The sequence below is a fragment of the Bombina bombina genome, chromosome 5 (genome assembly GCF_027579735.1).
Source record: "Bombina bombina isolate aBomBom1 chromosome 5, aBomBom1.pri, whole genome shotgun sequence".
Taxonomy (NCBI): domain Eukaryota; kingdom Metazoa; phylum Chordata; class Amphibia; order Anura; family Bombinatoridae; genus Bombina; species Bombina bombina.
The window spans coordinates 562,121,870-562,142,084 of NC_069503.1; the positions used below are offsets into that span (position 1 = coordinate 562,121,870).

General features: G+C 39.3%; 1 protein-coding gene across 1 annotated transcript in view; it reads right to left on the reverse strand.

The window, feature by feature from the left end:
• Positions 1–20,215, reverse strand: part of DNAH5 (dynein axonemal heavy chain 5) — a 1,563,391-nt gene that overhangs the window by 505,406 nt on the left and 1,037,770 nt on the right. Inside the window, 1 exon segment of the mRNA XM_053715797.1 lies at positions 7,637–7,809. Within this exon segment, the coding sequence (XP_053571772.1) occupies positions 7,637–7,809 (173 nt within the window).

Here is a 20,215-nt window from a genome sequence, read left to right on the forward strand (position 1 = left end):
AGGCAGTCAGCTGCAGAGAAACTAGATTCGGATGTTGGAAGGGTCCCTGAATGAGAAGGTCCTGCCTCAATGGAAGCTTCCATGGCGGCAGAGAGGACATGTCCACTAGATCGGCATACCAAGTCCTGCAAGGCCACACAGGCGCAATTAGAATTACCAAAGCCCTCTCCTGTTTGATCCATGCAATCACCCGGGGAAGGAGAGCAAACGGTGGAAACACATAAGCTAGGTTGAACGACCAAGGCACTGCCAAGGCATTTATCAGTTTGGCCTGAGGATCCCTTGACCTGGATCCGTATCTTGGGAGCTTGGCATTCTGATGAGACGCCATCAGATCCAATTCCGGTCCGCCCCATCTGAGAATCAGGGAGGCAAAGACCTCCGGATGGAGTTCCCACTCCCCCGGATGAAACGTCTGTCTGCTTAAAAAGTCTGCTTCCCAGTTGTACACTCCTGGGATGTGGATTGCTGACAGATAACAAAAGTGAGCCTCCGCCCACCGAATAATCTTGGATACTTCTGTTATCACTAAGGAACTCCTTGTTCTTCCCTGATGATTGATGTAAGCCACAGTCATGATGTTGTCCGACTGAAAACGAATGAATTTGGCCGAAGCCAACTGAGGCCAAACCTGAAGCGCATTGAATATTGCTCTCAATTCCAGAATATTGATTGGAAGTAGAGACGCCGACCAAGTCCACACACCCTGAGCCTTCAGGGAATTCCAGACTGCACCCCAACCTAGTAGTCTGGCGTCCATTGTCACTATCACTCATGAGGGTCTGTGGAAGCATGTCCTTTGGGACAGATGATCCGGCGACAACCACCAAAGAAGAGAGTCTCTTGTCTCCTGATCCAGATCTATCTGAGGAGACAAATTTGCATAATCTCCATTCCACTGCCTGAGCATGCTCAGTTGTAGCGGTCTGAGATGAAAACAAGCAAACGGAATGATGTCCATTGCTACCACCATCAATCCAATTACCTCCATGCACTGAGCCACTGATGGCCAAGGATTGGACTGAAGGGCTCGGCATGTATTCAGAATCTTTAACTTTCTGACCTCTGTCAAGAAAATTTTCATGGATATGGAATCTATCAGAGTTCCCAAGAAGGAAACCCTTGTCTGTGGAATTAGTGAACTCTTCTAGATTCACCTTCCACCCTTGAGTCCTCAGAAAGGACAGAACCATGTCTGTATGAGACTTTGTCAGATGGTAAGATGATGCCTGGATCAGAATATCATCTAGATAAGGTGCCACTGCAATACCCTGTGGCCTGAGAACCGCCAGAAGGGACCTTAAGAACCTTCGTGAAGATCCTGGGTGCTGTGGCCAACCCGAAGGGAAGAGCCACGAACTGAAAATGTTTGTGCGGGAAGGCAAACCTTAGGAACTGATGATGATCCTTGTGGATAGGAATATGAAGATATGCATCCTTCAAGTCCACAGTAGTCATATATTGACCCTCCTGGATCAATGGTAGAATTGTTCGAATAGTCTCCATCTTGAAGGATGGGACTCTGAGAAACTTGTTTAGACTCTTGAGATCTAAAATGGGTCTGAACGTTCCCTCTTTTTTGGGAACCACGAAAAGATTTGAGTAAAACCCCTGCCCCTGTTCCAGTATTGGAATGGGACAAATTACTCCCATAGTAGAGAGGTCTTTTACACAACGTAAGCACGCCTCTCTTTTTATCTGGTCTACAGACAATCGTGAAAGAAGAAACCTCCCCCTTGGGAGAGAATTTTTGAATTCCAGTTGATACCCTTGAGACACGATTTACAGTGTCCAGGGGTCCTGAACATCTCTTATCCAAGCCTGGGTAAAGAGAGAAAGTCTGCCCCCTACTAGATCCGGTCCCAGGATCGGGGGGCCACCCCTTCATGCTGTCTTGGGAGTAGCAGTGGGCTTCTTGGGTTGTTTACCTTTGTTCCAAGCCTGGTTGGGTCTCCAGGCGGCCTTGGCTTGAGAAAAATTCCCTTCCTGTTGGGGGAAGAAGAAGTGGGGACTCCTTTGAAGTTCCAAAAGGAACGAAAATTATTCTGTTTACCCCTCAGTTTAGCTGCTTTATCCTGAGGTAGGAGATGACCCTTACCTCCCATAATGATTTCTTTCAAGTCAGGCCCGAATAGGGTTTTCCCTTTGAAAGGAATAGCCAAAAACTTTGACTTAGATGACACATCAGCAGACCAAGACTTTAACCATAACGCTCTACGCGCTAAAATGGCAAATCCGGCATTCTTAGCCGCCAACTTGGCAATCGGAAAGGCGGCGGCCGTAATAAAAGAATTAGCCAGCTTAAGGGCCTTAATTCTATCTAAAATTTCCTCTAAAGGAGTCTCAGTCTTAAGAGACTCTTCTAAGGTGTCAAACCAGAAGGCCTCCGCAGTTGTAACTGGCACAATGCAGGCCATCGGTTGTAAAAGAAAACCCTGATGAATAAATAACTTCTTTAGAAGACCCTCCAACTTTTTATACATAGGTTCTTTGAAAGCACAACTGTCCTCAATAGGAATAGTAGTACGTTTAGCCAGGGTAGATATAGCTCCCTTCACCTTAGGGAATGTTTGCCAAGAGTACCGGACGGTGTCAGCTATGGGATACATTTTCTTAAAATTAGGAGAAGGTGAGAACGGGATACCCGGTCTTTCCCATTCCCACGTAATAATTTCCGAGATTCTCTTAGGAACCGGAAAGACATCAGAGTAAGCAGGCACCTCTAAATATTTGTCCATCTTACACAATTTCTCTGGTTGAACCACAATAGAGTCACAGTCATCCAGAGTCGCTAAAACCTCCCGAAGTAACAGGCGGAGGTGTTCAAGCTTAAATCTGAAGGACATTACGTGTGAGTCCGTCTGAGGTAACACACTTCCCGAGTCAGAAAGTTCCCCCTCGGACAGAAGTTCCCTGACCCCCAATTCAGATCCCTGTGAGGGTACCTAGAAAATAGCCATCAAAGCAGCAGAAGTTGCAGGAATCAGAGTGGCCTCTGTCCTGCTGTGTTTGCCCTGCAACACTGGCAACTTAGGTAAAACCTCTGTAAGGGTAGATGACATAACTGCAGCCATATCCTGCAGAGTAAATGAAGTGGACGTGGTTGAAGAACATGGCGCCACTTGGGTGGGCATTAAAGGTTGTGACGCTTGGGGAGAAAGTCGCGGCATACCCTGATTCTCATCAGTCTGAGAATCATCCTTAGACATATTTGCATTTAAGAAAATCTGTTCTTTACATTGTAATGCACTTTCAGTACATGAGGGACACAAACTAAGAGGGGGTTCCACATTGGCATCTAAACACATAGAACATGTACTTTCCTGAATGTCAGACATGTTAAACAGACTAGCAATAGCAATAATAGTCATTCTTTACTTGATATATTGAACTCTGAAGTCAAATCATATACTTAAAAATTTTGAACTAAAACGTGTACTGCACCTTTAAATAATAAAAGCGCAACAATTTTTCTGTTATCAGCAAAACAACGTTTGCAGCAATAAAAAATGTCCTTATGTGTCCAAATAAACTTGACAATATTGCACCGCTGTGGCGCCTCCCTGCCCCCAGATCACACTGATACGGCTTAAATAACGCTCCTAAGTCTCTCTGTACCCTTCGAGTACAAAACAACTTAGGCCCCACCGGAGCCCAGGACCTTGCTGCCGATCTGGATGAATACTGCGCGGCTGAGTGCGCAAAATTAGGCCCCGTCCACCGTGGGCGTAACTCGAGCCGTACTGAGGCCCGCATGGGCCGAAAAACAACATGTCGGTTTCCCAACTCAAATGTTAAAAACGCCATGTGCCCCTCATATATACACACTTTTAATAATAAAAGTGCAACAATCATTAAATATTGCTCTCTCCCAGGCCTGTTATTTTTTTAAATAATAGCGCCAGCTCATAGAGAGCAAACCGCATCTCCCAGCGTCAGCCCACACAGCATATGTATAAGTGAAACACCAAACACACTGATAAATATCAAGATAAAAGGGAATTCCAGGTACACCATTTCCATTCCTATAGTGCCTACTGATTATCCAGTTAGGAAATAATGTCAGCCTGTTCTGATGTATCAAGTCTCCCCAGAAAGAAATGACTAAACATACCTCAATGCTGCTTGTAGCATGACACGGTTCTCCACACTGAAGATATTTCTTTACACTACCTTCAACTGCTCTGTTGAAACCAGCCGCATCTTAGATAATGTTTACTAAGATCATCAACATCAGGGCAGAAAAATAAGATGTCTCCAGTCCACTCCTCTTAGGGATTAAGTGACTGATGATTTCTCCCTGAGAAAAATAGTACTATGAATTCATATGAGAAAAATATATTTTAAATATATTCCTATTGATATTTTACATTTTTAGTACATATAGGTGACTAGGAACAGGAAATTGCTCAACCATGACTTCTAGATTCACAGTGGTATAACTATGAGGTAACATATAGGCAAGGAATATAGCTGTGATGTTCAGCAAAAGGTTGTTGAGCTTCAAAAAATGGGAAGTGGCTATATGAAAATAGCAAAATCATTGAAAATGCTGATTTCCACCATCATGGCAATAGTTAAGAAGTTATGAATCAACATGGAAGAGGAGTGTGTCTATATTGTCTCAACACACTGTGAAGAGGATGGTTTGAGTGGCCAAAATATCTCCAAGGATCACAGCTGGATAACTGCAGAAGTTAGTTACATCTTGGGGTCAGAAATTCTCAAAATCTACAATTCAACATCACCTACATCACCACAAGTTGTTTGAAACGGTTTCAAGAAAAAAGCCTCTACTCTCGATTCTTCAGTGTGACAGAAACTACTCGAGCTTCAAATGGGATCAGGTTCTATGGTCAGATGAAAAAAAACTAGAGCTTTTTTGCAATAAACACCAGAGGTGGCTTGGGCACACACATAGAGTTATCCATATTGAAAAGTACCTCATGCCCATGGTTAAATATGGTGGTGGCACTTTATTGTTTTGGGGCTGTTTTTCTGCCAGAGGACCTGGACATTTTGTTTGGATACATAGCATCATTGACTCTATCAAATATCAACATATTTTAATGAACACCTGGCTGTCTCTGCCAGAAAGCTTAAAATGAGCCATGGTTGGATCTTGGACAATGATTCAAAACATATATCAAAATCAGCACAAAAATGGTTTACTGACCACAGGTTCAAGGTCCTGCCATGGCCATCCCAGTCCCCTGACTTTGAGCCCATAGAAAACATTTGGGGTGAACTGAAGAGGAAAGTCCACCAGTGTCAACCTCGAAATTCTGTATGGAGGAATGATCTCAGATCAGCCATGTATTCTCCAACCTCATCAGGCATTATAGGAGAAGACTCAGAGCTGTTATCTTGGGAAAGGGAGGTAGCACAAATTATTGACTAAAAGGGTGCCAATAATTGTGCCACACATATATTTAACAACATTTTTTTTTTTGGGGGGGGGGGGGGGATAAACCTGTGTTGTGTTTGCAATTGTTTGATATCCATGAGAACATTTTTGTGTATTATTTGAACAAAAGAACAACAGCCTTCTTTGCTCATATTAACCAAGGGTGTCAATATTAGAGGAGGACACATATACAACCCCAATTCCAAAAAAGTTGGGATGGGATGGGATGGAAAATGCAAAAAAAAACAACCAAAAGGAGTAATTTGAAAATCCAATTCACCCTGTACTATATTGAAAACACATTATTAACACATTATTTGATGTTTTTCTTTGTGAATTTAATATATATTTTTTAAATAGACACTCATTTCTAATCTGATGACTGCAGCACACGCCAAAAAAGTTGGGACAGTCGATTGTTTACCACTGTGTAAAATCACCATTTCTTTTAATAACACTTACAAAGCATTTGGGCACTGAAGACATGGGTTGCTTAAGTTTAGCAAGCAGAATTTCACCACAATCATCCATTATGCATGTCTTCAGCTAAACAACTGTACAGGGCTTTCATTGTCTTATTTTGCGCTTCATAATGCGCCACACATTTTCAATTGGAGACAGGTCAGGACTGCAGGCACTCTCTGCTTACGCAACCATGTGCTTGTAATCTGGGTAGAATGTGGTTTGGCGTTGTCCTGCTGGCAAATGCAGAGACATCCCTGGAAAAGACGCCTGTATGGCCGCATATGTTGCTCCAAAATGCATACATATCTTTTGCATTAATAGTGCCCTCACAGATGTGCAAGATACCCAATTTACTAATTAATTTTATAGAACTGAAAATAGGATACTGTAATAGCACTCTGTATCTCCCTCAGTTAGTATATAATACGTAGGTTACTAAGTGTAATAAAATTCAACTTTATTAGATAAAAATTAAAATTTGGGTTTCTTAAAAACAGTCTATGCCGGCTAATATATTAGCAAGCATAGACTGTTTTAAAGAAACCCAAATTTTAATGTTCAAACTGACTTGGTAATTGTTTGAGCAAAATACTAAGCACCTTACAGTCACAATACGACACTGATAAGGGCCTTAATATTATTTAAACTGGAAGTATCCCCTACTCAAGTAAATGTACACAGTAGTGCCATCAGAATTCCAGCAAAATTTAAGAGTAAGATACCCATGCCATGGGAACTGACACACGCCCATACCATGACAGATGCTGGCTTTTGGACCTGTCGCTGATAAAAGCTTGATTGGTCCTTTTCCTCTTTGGCCCAGAGAAAACAATGGCTGTTTTTTTCAAAAACTATTTGAAAATTTGACTCATCGGAATACAAAACACTATTCCACTGTGCTACTGTCAATCTCAGATGAGACCAAGCCAACCAAGCCCAGAGAAGTCAGTGGCGCTTCAGGACAGTGTTGATGTATGGCTTCTGCTTTGGATAGTAAAGCCTTAAATGGCATCTGTGGATGCAGCAGCAAATGGTGTTGACTGACAAAGGTTTACCAAAGTATTCCCGAGCCAAAGTCAAGATATCCATTACAGACTGATGACGATTTTTGTGACAGTGACGTCTGAGGGATCAGAGATCACATGCATTCAGAAGTGGTTTCGGTCTTGCCCTTTACACACCAAGATTTGACCTGATTCCTTGAATCTTTTAATAATATTGTGCACTGTAGAAGGTGAAATGTCCAAAATCCTAACTATATTTCTTTGGGGAATGTTACTCTCAAAGTGTTGGGTTTATTCACTGAGGCATCTTTTGGCAGCTGGGCAAACCTTGAACCATACTTGCTCTTGAAGGACTAGGCCTTTTTTTGGAGTCTCCTTACATACTAGGTGTGCCTATATTTATATTTCTATAAATACAAAACTTTAATGTTCCTAAGTTTAGAAAACATAAAATTATCAAGCAGCACATTCAATTCACAGGACCAGAGCTCTTTGGTATTTCTGGTCTTGCTTGTCATAATGGACACTGATATTTTCATCATTATAATAATAATTCAGACATGCTTGCATTTGTAAGATTGGCAAGAATCGTTAATAAAAATACTTGTTGGCAGTATTCATTATTCTGTTTAAATCAAATCAATGCAAATAAAACTAAAAAGCCATCTAATAAAAGTTTATAATACCCTTCCTATCAAATTCCCCACACATTTGTGCTTTTCTAAGTTTAGGTTTAACTCTATAAAACTGGTTGAAATACCTGTCAGTCAGAGGAGTGATAACCAGTCTGTCAGTGCAACCTAAAAATTCATTTTGGTAGATAAATGTCACATCAGTAATGTTTATAAACATCTTGTCAGAGTCTTCATTAAAATAAAATCTGCACTGTTTCAGCCATTCGAAATCCGTTGGACTTTTGATATGCATACGACACTATAAAATAAAGGTTGTTTTGTTAGCATTATTTAGAAAGAGGAATGTAAAGTAAAATCACATTTTTAATTCAGTTGTAGAAAATCAAATGTTTTAACAGGGAAATCAGAAACTGTTACTTTATTACTCTTAAACAATAATAAACTTTTTTTTCAGTTATGTAGAATACTATGCTTTTGCTACAAATATAAAGCAACAAGGAAAGAACAACTGGAAATGAATACCCAAATTAGAGCTCATAATACTCACCAATGAGACTGCATGAAATGGACATAAAAAACCACTACCATATCGAAGTACACCAACCCCCATTCCTACTCTCCAACTCTCAGTTGTGTCTATAGAGATCGGACAAAGAAGAAGGGGCCTGTTTAGAGTTATCGGGGATCCAGAGACAAGATCTGGAATTTGCCGTAACTTCATAGTTATCTTGGCTTTTCCTTACCAGTGAGACATGTACCAAGCAGTAAAAGGAATAATGGGACAGAAATAAACAGACAACCCATAAAAAATATACTGCAAAAGTCAAGATTGTATTTAAGACAATACAATTTTTTTAAAAAAATGGTCCCAACTTGTCGAAAGGGGATTGGCAAACATCCAGGCAATAGTAAGAGATAAAATTATGGTGAAATCTCTAAACAGTGTCTGCCTCTTGTAGATACAAAGTTGCTGGTGCCCTGGTAGAGTGTGTGCATAAAAGTCCTCTGAAACGGGTTACATTTCACTGTTGATAGCTTTTGGTAATAGCTTGTATAGCCTTCTGGCAGGGGTGTGTCCCTAATGAATGCCTTGATGTATGACAATCAGCATTTGTGTCTAATATCCTTAGTTCTCTTTACATAGATTTGGTGAGCAAATTGAGCCTGTAGTGTGGTTTACACCCTGTAAACTTCTATTTAGGGCAAAATGATGGAAGTACAATGTCCTTGTTAGAATGAAAATCAAAGATCTGTTTAGGTAAAACAACTTTATCTTGAATTAAAGTTTAGGAACCCTGTGAGCTGAAGTCCTTGCCACCAAAATTATTGTTTTGAGCTTAAGAAACCACAAATAAATTTTGTGTAGATGTACCTCAATTGTACTGTACTTAGTCATGCTGAAAGTTGTCAGAGGAATTCTAGAAGATGATGCAACTCTTCTTTTATATATTGAGACATCATGTGGTCTCATTCATGAAAAAAAGGTTTATAAGCCTTGCAGACGACTATAAAATTGACTACTTACTGTCTTGCTGTGACATTTTGCAGGTGAAAGATTCAACTACTGGACCCTTGAGAGGATGAAAAAAGTTCAAGTTTAGCCTGTTGGAAAAGATCTGAAGTTGAGTTAAGAGTCCAGGGTAGTTGAATGGCCAGCTAAGTCAAAAGTGGGAACCATGTCTCAGAGACCAGAACACATTAAAAAGTTATGTTCTCCCTCTGAATTCCAAGTAAGGGCTATGGGATGAGTGGGACTAGAGGAAAAACATAGAGTAGGTTTAATTCTCACTGTCAGACAAAGCAAGATAAGAGACATGACAAATACCATCAGAAGGAGAGAAGAGCTTGAGCATTGGCACTGGATGCCATAAGATCTATATCAGGTAGACCCATCTGTCCATAAGAAGGCTGAAAACAACTTGTGGGTCCTAATAATAATAATAATGGATACTTGTATAGTGCACAACCTCGGACTTAACCGACTCACGGCGCTGATAACAGTTGGTATTTTTACCTAACTTAATGGTACTCATTTTACCGACCTCGGAAGGATGAAAGGCGCAGATGAAACTCAATTGTACTGTACTTAGTCATGCTGAAAGTTGTCAGAGGAATTCTAGAAGATGATGCAACTCTTATCTTATATATTGAGACATCATGTGGTCTCATTCCTGAAAAAAAGGTTTATAAGCCTTGCAGAAGACTATAAAATTGACTACTTACTGTCTTGCTGTGACATTTGGCAGGTGAAAGATTCAACTATTGGACCCTTGAGAGGATGAAAAAAGTTCAAGTTTAGCCTGTTGGAAAAGATCTGAAGTTAAGTTAAGAGTCCAGGGTAGTTGAATGGCCAGCTAAGTCAAAAGTGGGAACCATGTCTCAGAGACCAGAACACATTAAAAAGTTATGTTCTCCCTCTGAATTCCGAGTAAGGGCTATGGGATGAGTGGGACTAAAGGAAAAACATAGAGTAGGTTTAATTCTCACTGTCAGACAAAGCAAGATAAGAGACATGACAAATACCATCAGAAGAAGAGAAGAGCTTGAGCATTGGCACTGGATGCCATACGATCTATATCAGGTAGACCCATCTGTCCATAAGAAGGCTGAAAACTTGTGGGTCCTAATAATAATAGATACTTGTATAGCGCACAACCTAGGACATAACCAACTTGTGGCGCTGATAACAGGTGGTATTTTTACCCAACTTAATGGTAACTCATTTTACCAACCTCAGAAGGATGAAAGGCTGAGTGGACCTCGCTGGATTGAACCTGCAACCCTCGGGTTGCTTCAGATCTCTGCAACAGTGCATTAGCAAGATGAGCTATCTGTCTGGCTTATCTGGCCTAATGCTATTCAAACATTCTGCTCAAATATTCTGCTTTGACATTAAGATTTGCACAGTTTATCTACCAGAAAATCTAAATGTCAAAGCAGAATATTTTAGTTCTATGTTTCCCCCCATGTTTTTTTAGATATCTCACTAAATAACATTTTTTTTTACCTTCTAAATAGCTTCCAGTACAGTTCTATCCTCCGCCCACCATTTTCTATAAGTAATTGACAGGCTAGTCCTATTCAATGCACCAATGGCCTTTCTCCCCCCTGGGGAATTAAGCCCCTTCTCTAAACGTCACTTAATCGTTATGCGCATGCGTTGAAGCTCCGATATTGCAGTTTGTTTTTCATGCTCGTTCATGAGTCGTGCATGCGTAGTCTGAATCCTCTAAATACAATTGGGTACAAAAAAACAACAGGACCGCCTGCGTTTCACGTAAGTATGACATATGCAACAAATCTATAATTTAACTATTGTATTTCGATTATGTTCCTGAATTACTTTAGATATTAAAAATGTCAAATAAGTATACATAATAATCGGATTATATAGTACCAAATGACACACTATATAACAAAGATAAACATGTAAATACTCATAGCGTTGTAACAGTAATACTGTATATTGGCCAATACTCAAATTCTAATCTGAACAGACAATGTGTTATATCATAATATATCACAAAATGCTGCCGATTGACACAATCACATAGTACTCAATGAATGTATCTATTCATTCATTGAATACTATGGGGCCTATTTATCATGATCCGATATTGCGGATCATGTCCGCTGCACATCGATAAATGCCGACAGCATACGCGCTCTGCATTTATCATTGCACAAACAGTTCTTTAGACCGCTGCTTCATAACTTGTGTTTCTGGCGAGCCTGAAGACTCGCCAGAAACACAGGGCATCAAGCTCCATACGGAGCTTGATAAATAGGCACCTATGTCTCAATAACGCGAAGTTCAACGCATGCACGGTTGAAGTTAATATATGTATGCTCAGATTATTGGGACTCTCGTGAACGCTCTTGGGGCTGGTGTAGAGAGCGGGTATGACCACTCGCTACGTCACAACTGCAAAACAAGGAAGTGGAGCGGGTGAGGAGTCGAGTAGAAAGGGTAGTCATTTTCAATATGAATTATTTGTAAAACAAAAGATATAAAATAAAAAAGAAGTTAGCGTAGAAAATTGACCTTCACTTTTAAATTAAATATGACATTGCTGTCTGTTGAATCTTTATGGGGCCGCTTTGATGTAACGGTTGCAAGTGAAGGAGGACCAGATGGATAGCTCTGATTTCAAGTATGTTTGATGGAAGAAGAGATAATATCAAGCTCCATTTGCCCTGATCAAACTGGATTTGGCAGAGTGCATACAATACTGACTTACTGAAATTGTTCTGGACATGAATCCACTCTGGATATACCAAAGGTAGACTTAAGAACAGATTATTTGGCTGCATTTACAAATATGTAAAGGATATCCACTGTTACTGCATTACCAATTCTACAGGGATTGCTGCTGAAACAGTTGAATATGCCACCAAGCCAATCAAGTGAAAGGAACTGTGGTACCGTTGCAGCTCAATGTGCCCATCTACAGAATTACAGGCTAAAATACTGAGCAAAGGAGATCGTCAAAGTAAATTATCAGATAGGGGATCTTGTTTTGAGACACCAAGGCCTTGTGAGTGTTAAACACTGTTCCCAGAAAGATCCATTTTTAAAAGAATCCAGGTGGCACTTTTCCAAGTTTATTAGCTAGTCATGCAGTTGAAGTAAGGCTAACACCTAATCCCTCTGTCAAGTCTAATGTCAGATGTTCATTGTTGAATGCAGAAGAAAAATACCTTGCAGATAAAGCTGAATAATAAGAGGTAGCTGAATATTTGTACACACCTTTGGCGCTACGTATATACTAAATGGAAGACTTTGAAACTGTAAATTTTGGCTTTCTACAGAAAAGCATATGAAAATGTATTTACTAAAATCAATAGTGTATACAAATTTAAGTAAGGTTCCAAAGTACCTTCAATCTGCTGTCCTCCCCTCCAAAGGGCTCTTATTTGCCAACCGACCAGAAATCACACATTTCCAGTTCTGCCTTTTCCCTGGGCCACATAAATGATGGCACACATTATTAGTCCAGAACTAGAAAAGCTAGTGCATATGGATACATGTAGCTCTATATAATATTTAGGGGATTTTAGCTTTGTATGTCTAAAATTCTTGAACAAAAGCTTTGTCAACAGATTTCAGTCTCTGTTGACTACCAACTTATCACATTTTCAGTATAATGAATTAAATATCTATATTCCTATTTTTAACACTCTACTTTCATCATCACTAGTGAAAATGACAGTCATTGGGGAGGGTGCTCTCTTCCATAAATCCTCCAAATTGTCATCTTTCATTCATAAAAATTAGATTATGTGGTGGGTCTTTCCTCACATCAATTCTCTCTGTCCTATTTAGATTGGGTAGGGGGACTTTCATCATCTTTAACTGTTTATATTCTTATACTATCTTCTTCCAATACTTTGCATTTGCTTTTGGACAAAAAAGATAATTAAAACATCATTGTCTTTTTCTTTAGCCCTATTAGTATTAGATGGCAATTGTTATACTTTCTATTTCACCTGGTATTATTTTACCTATCAATAAAACATTTTTCTTATTATTATATTATTTGTATATATTTTTGGATGATATATGTCAGCCTTTTCTAAAGGCCAGTCATTTAATATAATTCAAGTGATCTTTGTTAGGATTCTTAAAACAATATATATATACACATTGATTGAAGTAGCCACGTTAGTCCAGAGATTTATATATCAAAATAACAAAAGTATTGAGTGTGTATATATATATATATATATATATATATATATATATATATATATATATATATATATATAGTTCCAAAGAAGAAGGTGGCAGACATGTCATCTTTTAAAATCTTCAATGTTTATTCCAAACTTAATTAAAAATCCATGGGGTACATCATAAAGCAAGTAAAATACAGAGACACAGCATGTGCACTGCTGACATTTTTCGTCACTAGGCCGTAATCATAGCTAATAGTGCACACCTGTCTCTCAACTTATAAAGCATACAATCAAGGGCGATAGGTTAAAAGAAAAAAACCCTGTGTCTAGTCTCTGTGTGTCAAAGCCTTAAAGGTATATACTATATAGAAATCTGCTACTCTATCCTACACATAGAGGCTAATTGGTCAATGTTAATTCATCCCATAAATGTGTTATTTTACAATTTAGTACAATTTGGGACATAAAACGATATTTTACCATTTTAATAGTTTTTTCACATATTTATTGTTAGAGATATCTTTATAGACGCGTGTTGAACCTCTAAGAATCATATCTATACCATATTACTACTTATATTGAGGGATCTATACTTTCACTTCCAGTAGTTAATAAGGTCATACTCGGAGTTCATCCCATTTGGAACCCATGTCCTTAGTCTGAAAATCCAGTACATTTCCCTCTTGCCCAACACCTTGTCCCTATCACCACCTATAGTGGGAGTGGACACTTTTTCAATGGCTTGCCACAAAAGGTGGTCAGTGCTTTCTTGTGTCTTTTTGTACTGAGAGTGATCAATCTCCTTTTAACACACAACTATTTCAGATTTGAAGGCCAATTTTATCTCCAGAGATTTGAGACAGCGATGGGTGCAAACTCCTATTGGACAAGGGGCACACGTGACCAGATTCACGTGCCACATTCGAGAGCCTGAGGTATTTGAGAGGGCAGTTTGTTTGTCAGTCTCTGCACAGCCAGATGACATCAGGACTTTTCAAGTTTTGATTCCGGTGGGCACCAGGACCGGTAAGTGACCGGTAATAGGCATGGATAGCCTGTTAACACTTGCCGGTAATGCTCATGAACATTGGATATTTGTTTTTGACCGGACTAGCCTTAAGGGGTCAATGTGACTAACTTGCTTGACTGAATATCCGTTGTACAACGGTCTACTTTATTGTATAATAATACTCTGGCTGTGAGGTTTATGGGCTTGGGGGCTACCTTAGACGATATAGTCTGGATTAATTGTCCCAACAGTATACGGTCACTTCCTTTACTCTTTTGGTTTTTTATATATATATATCAGGACGATATATATATATATATATCAGGACAATATTTATATATATATATATATATATATATATATATATATATATATATATATATATATATATATATATATATATATATATATATATATTAGAAAGGCCACTGAAAATACGGTCAGGCAATTGTGTTTTGAATGCAGCTTTTCTTTAATAAAAGTAAAAACAAAGTCTCTTTCCAGAGTCAGGGTACACTTCACCTTTAAGTGAAAAATGCTTTTCAGCAGCAACAAAAAATACATAAACAAAAAGGACTACTCCTTTTAGAAGACTAACTAACAGTAGTTTCCCTAACTACTATCACTGGTCCAGATACTCTGGCTCAAGTGAAAAACAAACTGATATTCACAGTTGTTTACAAAAATAAACAGTTTTCTCCCTAGACCTTAATAGGGACAGTCTACATTAAAATTGTTATTGTTTAAAAAGAGAGATAACCATTCCCCAGCTTTGGACAACCAACATTGATTTATTAATATATTTTATGACATTTAAACCTCTAAATTTCTGCCTGTTTCTAAGCCACTATAGACAGCCTCTTATCACATGTTTTTGTATTTGCTTTTCACTACAGGAGACTGCTAGTTCATATGGGCCATATAGATAACATTGTGTTCATGCACAAGGAGTTATTTAAGATTAAGCACAACACAGTACAAAATGCAAGTCAATAGATAAAAAAAATTAAAGTCATGTGATCAGGGGGCTATCAGTTATTAATATAACTGTGTTGGTTATGCATAACTGGGGAATGGATAATAAAGGGATTATTTATCTTTTAAAACAATAAAAATGATATTGTAGACTATCCATTTACACTTACAAGCAGACAGGTACTAGACAGGTCTCCATGTGCACTCTCCCAGTGCAGCCTGATACTGAGACCTCTTCCTGCTTTCTCAGAGCAATGATATAACCCTGATTAAACAAGTAACAGGTGAGCTAGCTAGCAGAAAAACATTAACCCCTTAATAATCGGGACAGATTGCTCTTTGTAACCTCTAACTGATATACACATGCTACACGCTGCTGCCATCAGGGCATGTGCCCTAGACAGGACATCAAAATGTCCATGAAGAAGACTTGCCCTGTGTCTCACCACAAAAGTTAAAGGTTGTAAGGACAAGAACCACCCAGTGATTCTTGAGTTCTTATTCCTATTGATGTGCATCCACTTTAATGGGGCATGATCAGTGACCAAGGTAAATTGTTTGCCCGATAAATAATAACGGAGGGTTTCCAAAGCCCACTTAATCGCTAAGCAATCCTTTTCTATTGTAGCATAGCGCTGTTCTCGTGGTAACAGTTTCACGCTCAGATGAAGAACAGGGTGTTCCTCATCACCAACATATTGAGACAGTATGGCACCTAAACCAAACCCAGACGCATCTATCTGGAGGAAGAATTCCTTACTAAAGTCAAGAGCCACAAGGATGGGCTCTCTACAAAGTGCTGCACATAGATCAGCAAAAGATGTTTCAACCTTGCTGTCCCACCTTACTGTATCTGGGCTCCCTGCTTTAGTAAGGTCAGTGAGGGGAGATGCCCTTGTGGCAAAATGGGGAATGAACCTTCGGTAGTAGCCTACAATACCCAGAAAGTCTCTGACTTGCTTATTGCTCAGTGGCCTTGGCCAGTTCTGTATAGCTTCTATCTTGTTAAGTTGGGGCTTTTACCATTCCTCTACCAAACCATATCCCAAGTATTTAGCCTCAGCCAGATGGATAGTACATTTAGAAGGGTTGGTGGTAAGCCCCACCTTTCTAAATGTGTCCAACACTGCCTGCACTTTTTTAGATGGTAATCCCAGTTTGAGCTATGAATGATCACATCATCCAGATATGCAGCATTATACAAGGCATGAGGTCTAAGTAACTTGTACATCAATGTTTGAAAGGTTGCTGGGGCTCCATGGAGACCAAAATGCATTATTCTATATTGAAAAGGACCATTGGGAGTAGCAAACACAGTATCTGTCAATAACCATTTGTCAGGTCCAAAACAGAGAAAAATCAGGCCTTTGCTAGCCTCTCTACTAATTCGTCGACCCGGGTCATGGGATGCATCTCATTTAATTTCCTAAAATCATTACAAAACCTGATAAACCCATCAAGTTTAGGCACTAGAACTATTAGACTCGACCAATTGCTTTGAGACTCTTCTATCACCCCTAGCTTGAGCATTTTCTTAACTTTGGCCCTTACAGCTTGTCTTTTTTGCCTCAAGAATTTAGTATGGTTTAACTCTAAGGGTCACTCCTGGTTTTCTGATAATGTCATGTTCTATCTCTTGGGTTCTACCAGATATTGGGGAAACACATCTTTATTCCTCTCAACTAAGCTTCTAGCCTCTTCTGCTTTTTGAGGGGTCAGTTCTGTAGAAACTGCCACTGAATGCTCTGGGGTTTGAGATTCTGCCTGTGTGTCACCCACTGCCACTGTACAGGCCTATCTTTCCATGGCTTAAGGAGGTTTACATGAAGCACTGCTTCCTTCTTATGGTGGTCTGGCTGACTAACCCTATAGTTCACTGGGTTTATCTGTTTTCATATGGCCCCTGCCAATGTGCTAGAAGCTTACCTTCAGCAGTTGGGACTAGAACCATTACCCGGTAAACCCTGTTTATCTGTCTCACTTTAATTCGTCGACCCAGTTCATGGGATGCATCTCATTTAATTTCCTAAAATCATTACAGAACCTGATAAACTCATCAAGTTTAGGCACTAGAACTATTAGGTTCGACCAATTGCTTTGAGACTCTTCTATCACCCCTAGCTTGAGCATTTTCGGTCCACAAAGGACCTTTCTCAAGACAGACCAGTCTTGAGAAAGGTCCTTTGTGGACCGAAACGCGTTGGCTATACTGGTATTACGGCTCAGGATCTTATTTGGTGAGTAGAATACTTATACTCCTATTCTCTAGTAGCTGTATTGCACTATGTTCGTTTTTTGTACTACTCTATAGGTTCATGATGGTATCATCAAAGTACTGACACATTCCTTGAGAAGAGGACCATCATCTAGGAATCTAATAACCACACTGTTTGGATTTACTTTGGCTACCACACATTGATTTTGGGAACACTTTATTCATTTTTGCTTAGGATTTGCTATCAGGATTTTTTAAGGATATATAAGACATTCTTTAGGGCTTATTTTTGGTGTACACCTCACAGTTATCACATTTTTTCATTTTTCATTTTATTTTTTACGCACGCATTTGTGATATCACATGTTTTATATTTTCCATTTTGGAGGAGTTTTTTTTATGTATTTTAGCTTTTTTACATTTCAAATTTTTTTCACTTTTTTCACTAAGTTCGAACACACCAACATTTGGATATTCCACCAACTTGAATAGATCATAGGATCATAGGACTGTTTTTGGATTTTTAGGGTTTCATTTTTACTACTGGACACAAACTGACTGAATAGCAGTACTTCCATCATATGTACATAGTTGTACATATAGTTCTTGTTTTAGGAGCACCTTATGTATGCTCAGATTGTATACATTTTTTAACACTTTTTAATGTCATATTAAATGTTATATTTTTAACCATCAAGTATTTAGGAGTGATTGATTCTATATTATAATTTTCATATTGTAATATTTATGAAATTGGATCTTATGTATTACTAAATATTGTAATACTTATGAAATTGGATCTTATGTATTTGAACCCACTAGTCATTTTATATATTAATTTATTACCAATCGTGGACACCATCTTTAGCCACATACCCCTCTTTTAGGGCATTGTAGCGCTGTACTTTCTTGGCATCTTATTCTACTAACATATTGGGATCTGGTTGGGAGATTCCGCATTTGAAGTATAGCTTGTATGGTTGTTATCTGTGGCACTGCAAGAAACACACTTATACCTTTACAGATACGCCATTTACCTCCACCACTCTGCTCCTAGCATGATGTAACAATGTATAACATACCTGGTTTTGCCCAAAACTACCGGTTCCAGTAGTATCCCATTTTCTTTGGTCACTTGGTTGTTGCCTCACTATTCTGGTCTTTGCCAGGTCCACTTTGTACAACCTATACATCATCTCTTATATTGTCTCTTATATTGTCTCTTATAATCTGTTATATTGTGTGGCTACACCTTTAGTGAACCGTTTCCCCCCTTTGTTTAACAATACTTCATGTATGACTTTATGAAATCTCAACTTCCTCTCCCTGCACTCTCGTCTGGTTTTACCTCTTTTGGGGTGGGCTACATACAGTACAAGTCAGGGTAAGGGAATGGAAAAATCTCATGAATACCAGTATCTCCTTTATCACCCACAGGTTCCTCCTGTTTAGACCTTATTGGCGACTTTAACAGGGAGCTGAAGTCAGGGAAGTTCCTCCCTATGACTATGGGATAGGGTAATTGAGGTACTACTACTGCTGAGATTTTTACCAATCTACCTTGCACAAAAACCTCTACATTGGCAATTGGATATTGTACAGTGCACCTGGGAATACAAAGCACACCCATTGTTTTGTACTTTTGTACATGAGCAGGCTTGACTAAGCCACCGGCCACCAAAGTCAAGGCACTACCAGAGTCAATTAGTGCCCCTATTTCTTGATTGTTCATTAGAATTGTAACTCTATAGGTATGTGAACTTTGCACCAGCTAAACATAATAGTCAACAAAAGTTTATAGGATACTCCCCTAGTCAACATTGCATTTGTTCTGGGAGGATAGGACACCTCGCCCTAACATGTCCTTTTCTGCCACACTCAAAGCAGATTATGGTGTTTCCACCAAAGCGATCTGCTTTCATTGTAGTGAAGTCTCTAGAGTCTGTTTTGTGTGAACACACTCCCAATCCAGACTCTGCTTCAGGCTCACCCTTTCGGGGTCTTGGCCTTGGAATCAAAGTGCCTTTGTGGAAGACTTTTTAAAGTCCCTTGCAGACATATATTGTTCAACTTGAGCTACCATGCCATCAGTAGTTCTGGGGTTCCCTTGACTGACCCATTCACGTAGACCATGGGAAAGCTCTCTCAAAAATTTGTCTAGCACTGGATAAGAACTTAACTCTTAATTAGCTATTTGCTAAAACCGGAAACACAGTACTTGAAAGTAGCAATTATCATGGAGACACAATTATGCACATGAGGCTTGCGTAAAGGCATATTCTTGAAATAAATGTGTAGGTACCTTGAGCTCAGAGGGTAAACAGATCTGTCCAGTGTCAGCAGCTGCAGAGGAGAATCAGTAGAGGCTTCTGTGAGATGCTGCAAGCAGATCAGAGTCGCTGAACAGCTGACAGAGGGGAACGCTGGAAACAGGCTGGCGGATGTTGCGTCAGATTCAGCTGAGAAGATTGACTGATGGAAAGGTGGAGTCCTGGTTCATCAAAGTTTTACCTCAAAGCAGATATTGAGTAGGCAGGAAGAAAGTACTCAATCCAAATATATGAGTTTAGGTTTTAAGGAAACCAAAGGTAACTGTTTGGAGATTTTAGGGTCTGAATACACGGACCTGGGGAAACCACTAACTGAACTAGGAGAGTTCAGTGTTAGTAAGAAGAAATTACCAAGCAATGTAGAAGGATAGGAGGAGCCTTAAATACAAGTGGTAGAATGATAATTTGATTTACTTCAAGGAAAATACACTGAAGCAGTGTGTCATAGGAAATCGTGTCAAGCACCGGTTTCAGCCATTCCCAGGCCAGATGGATT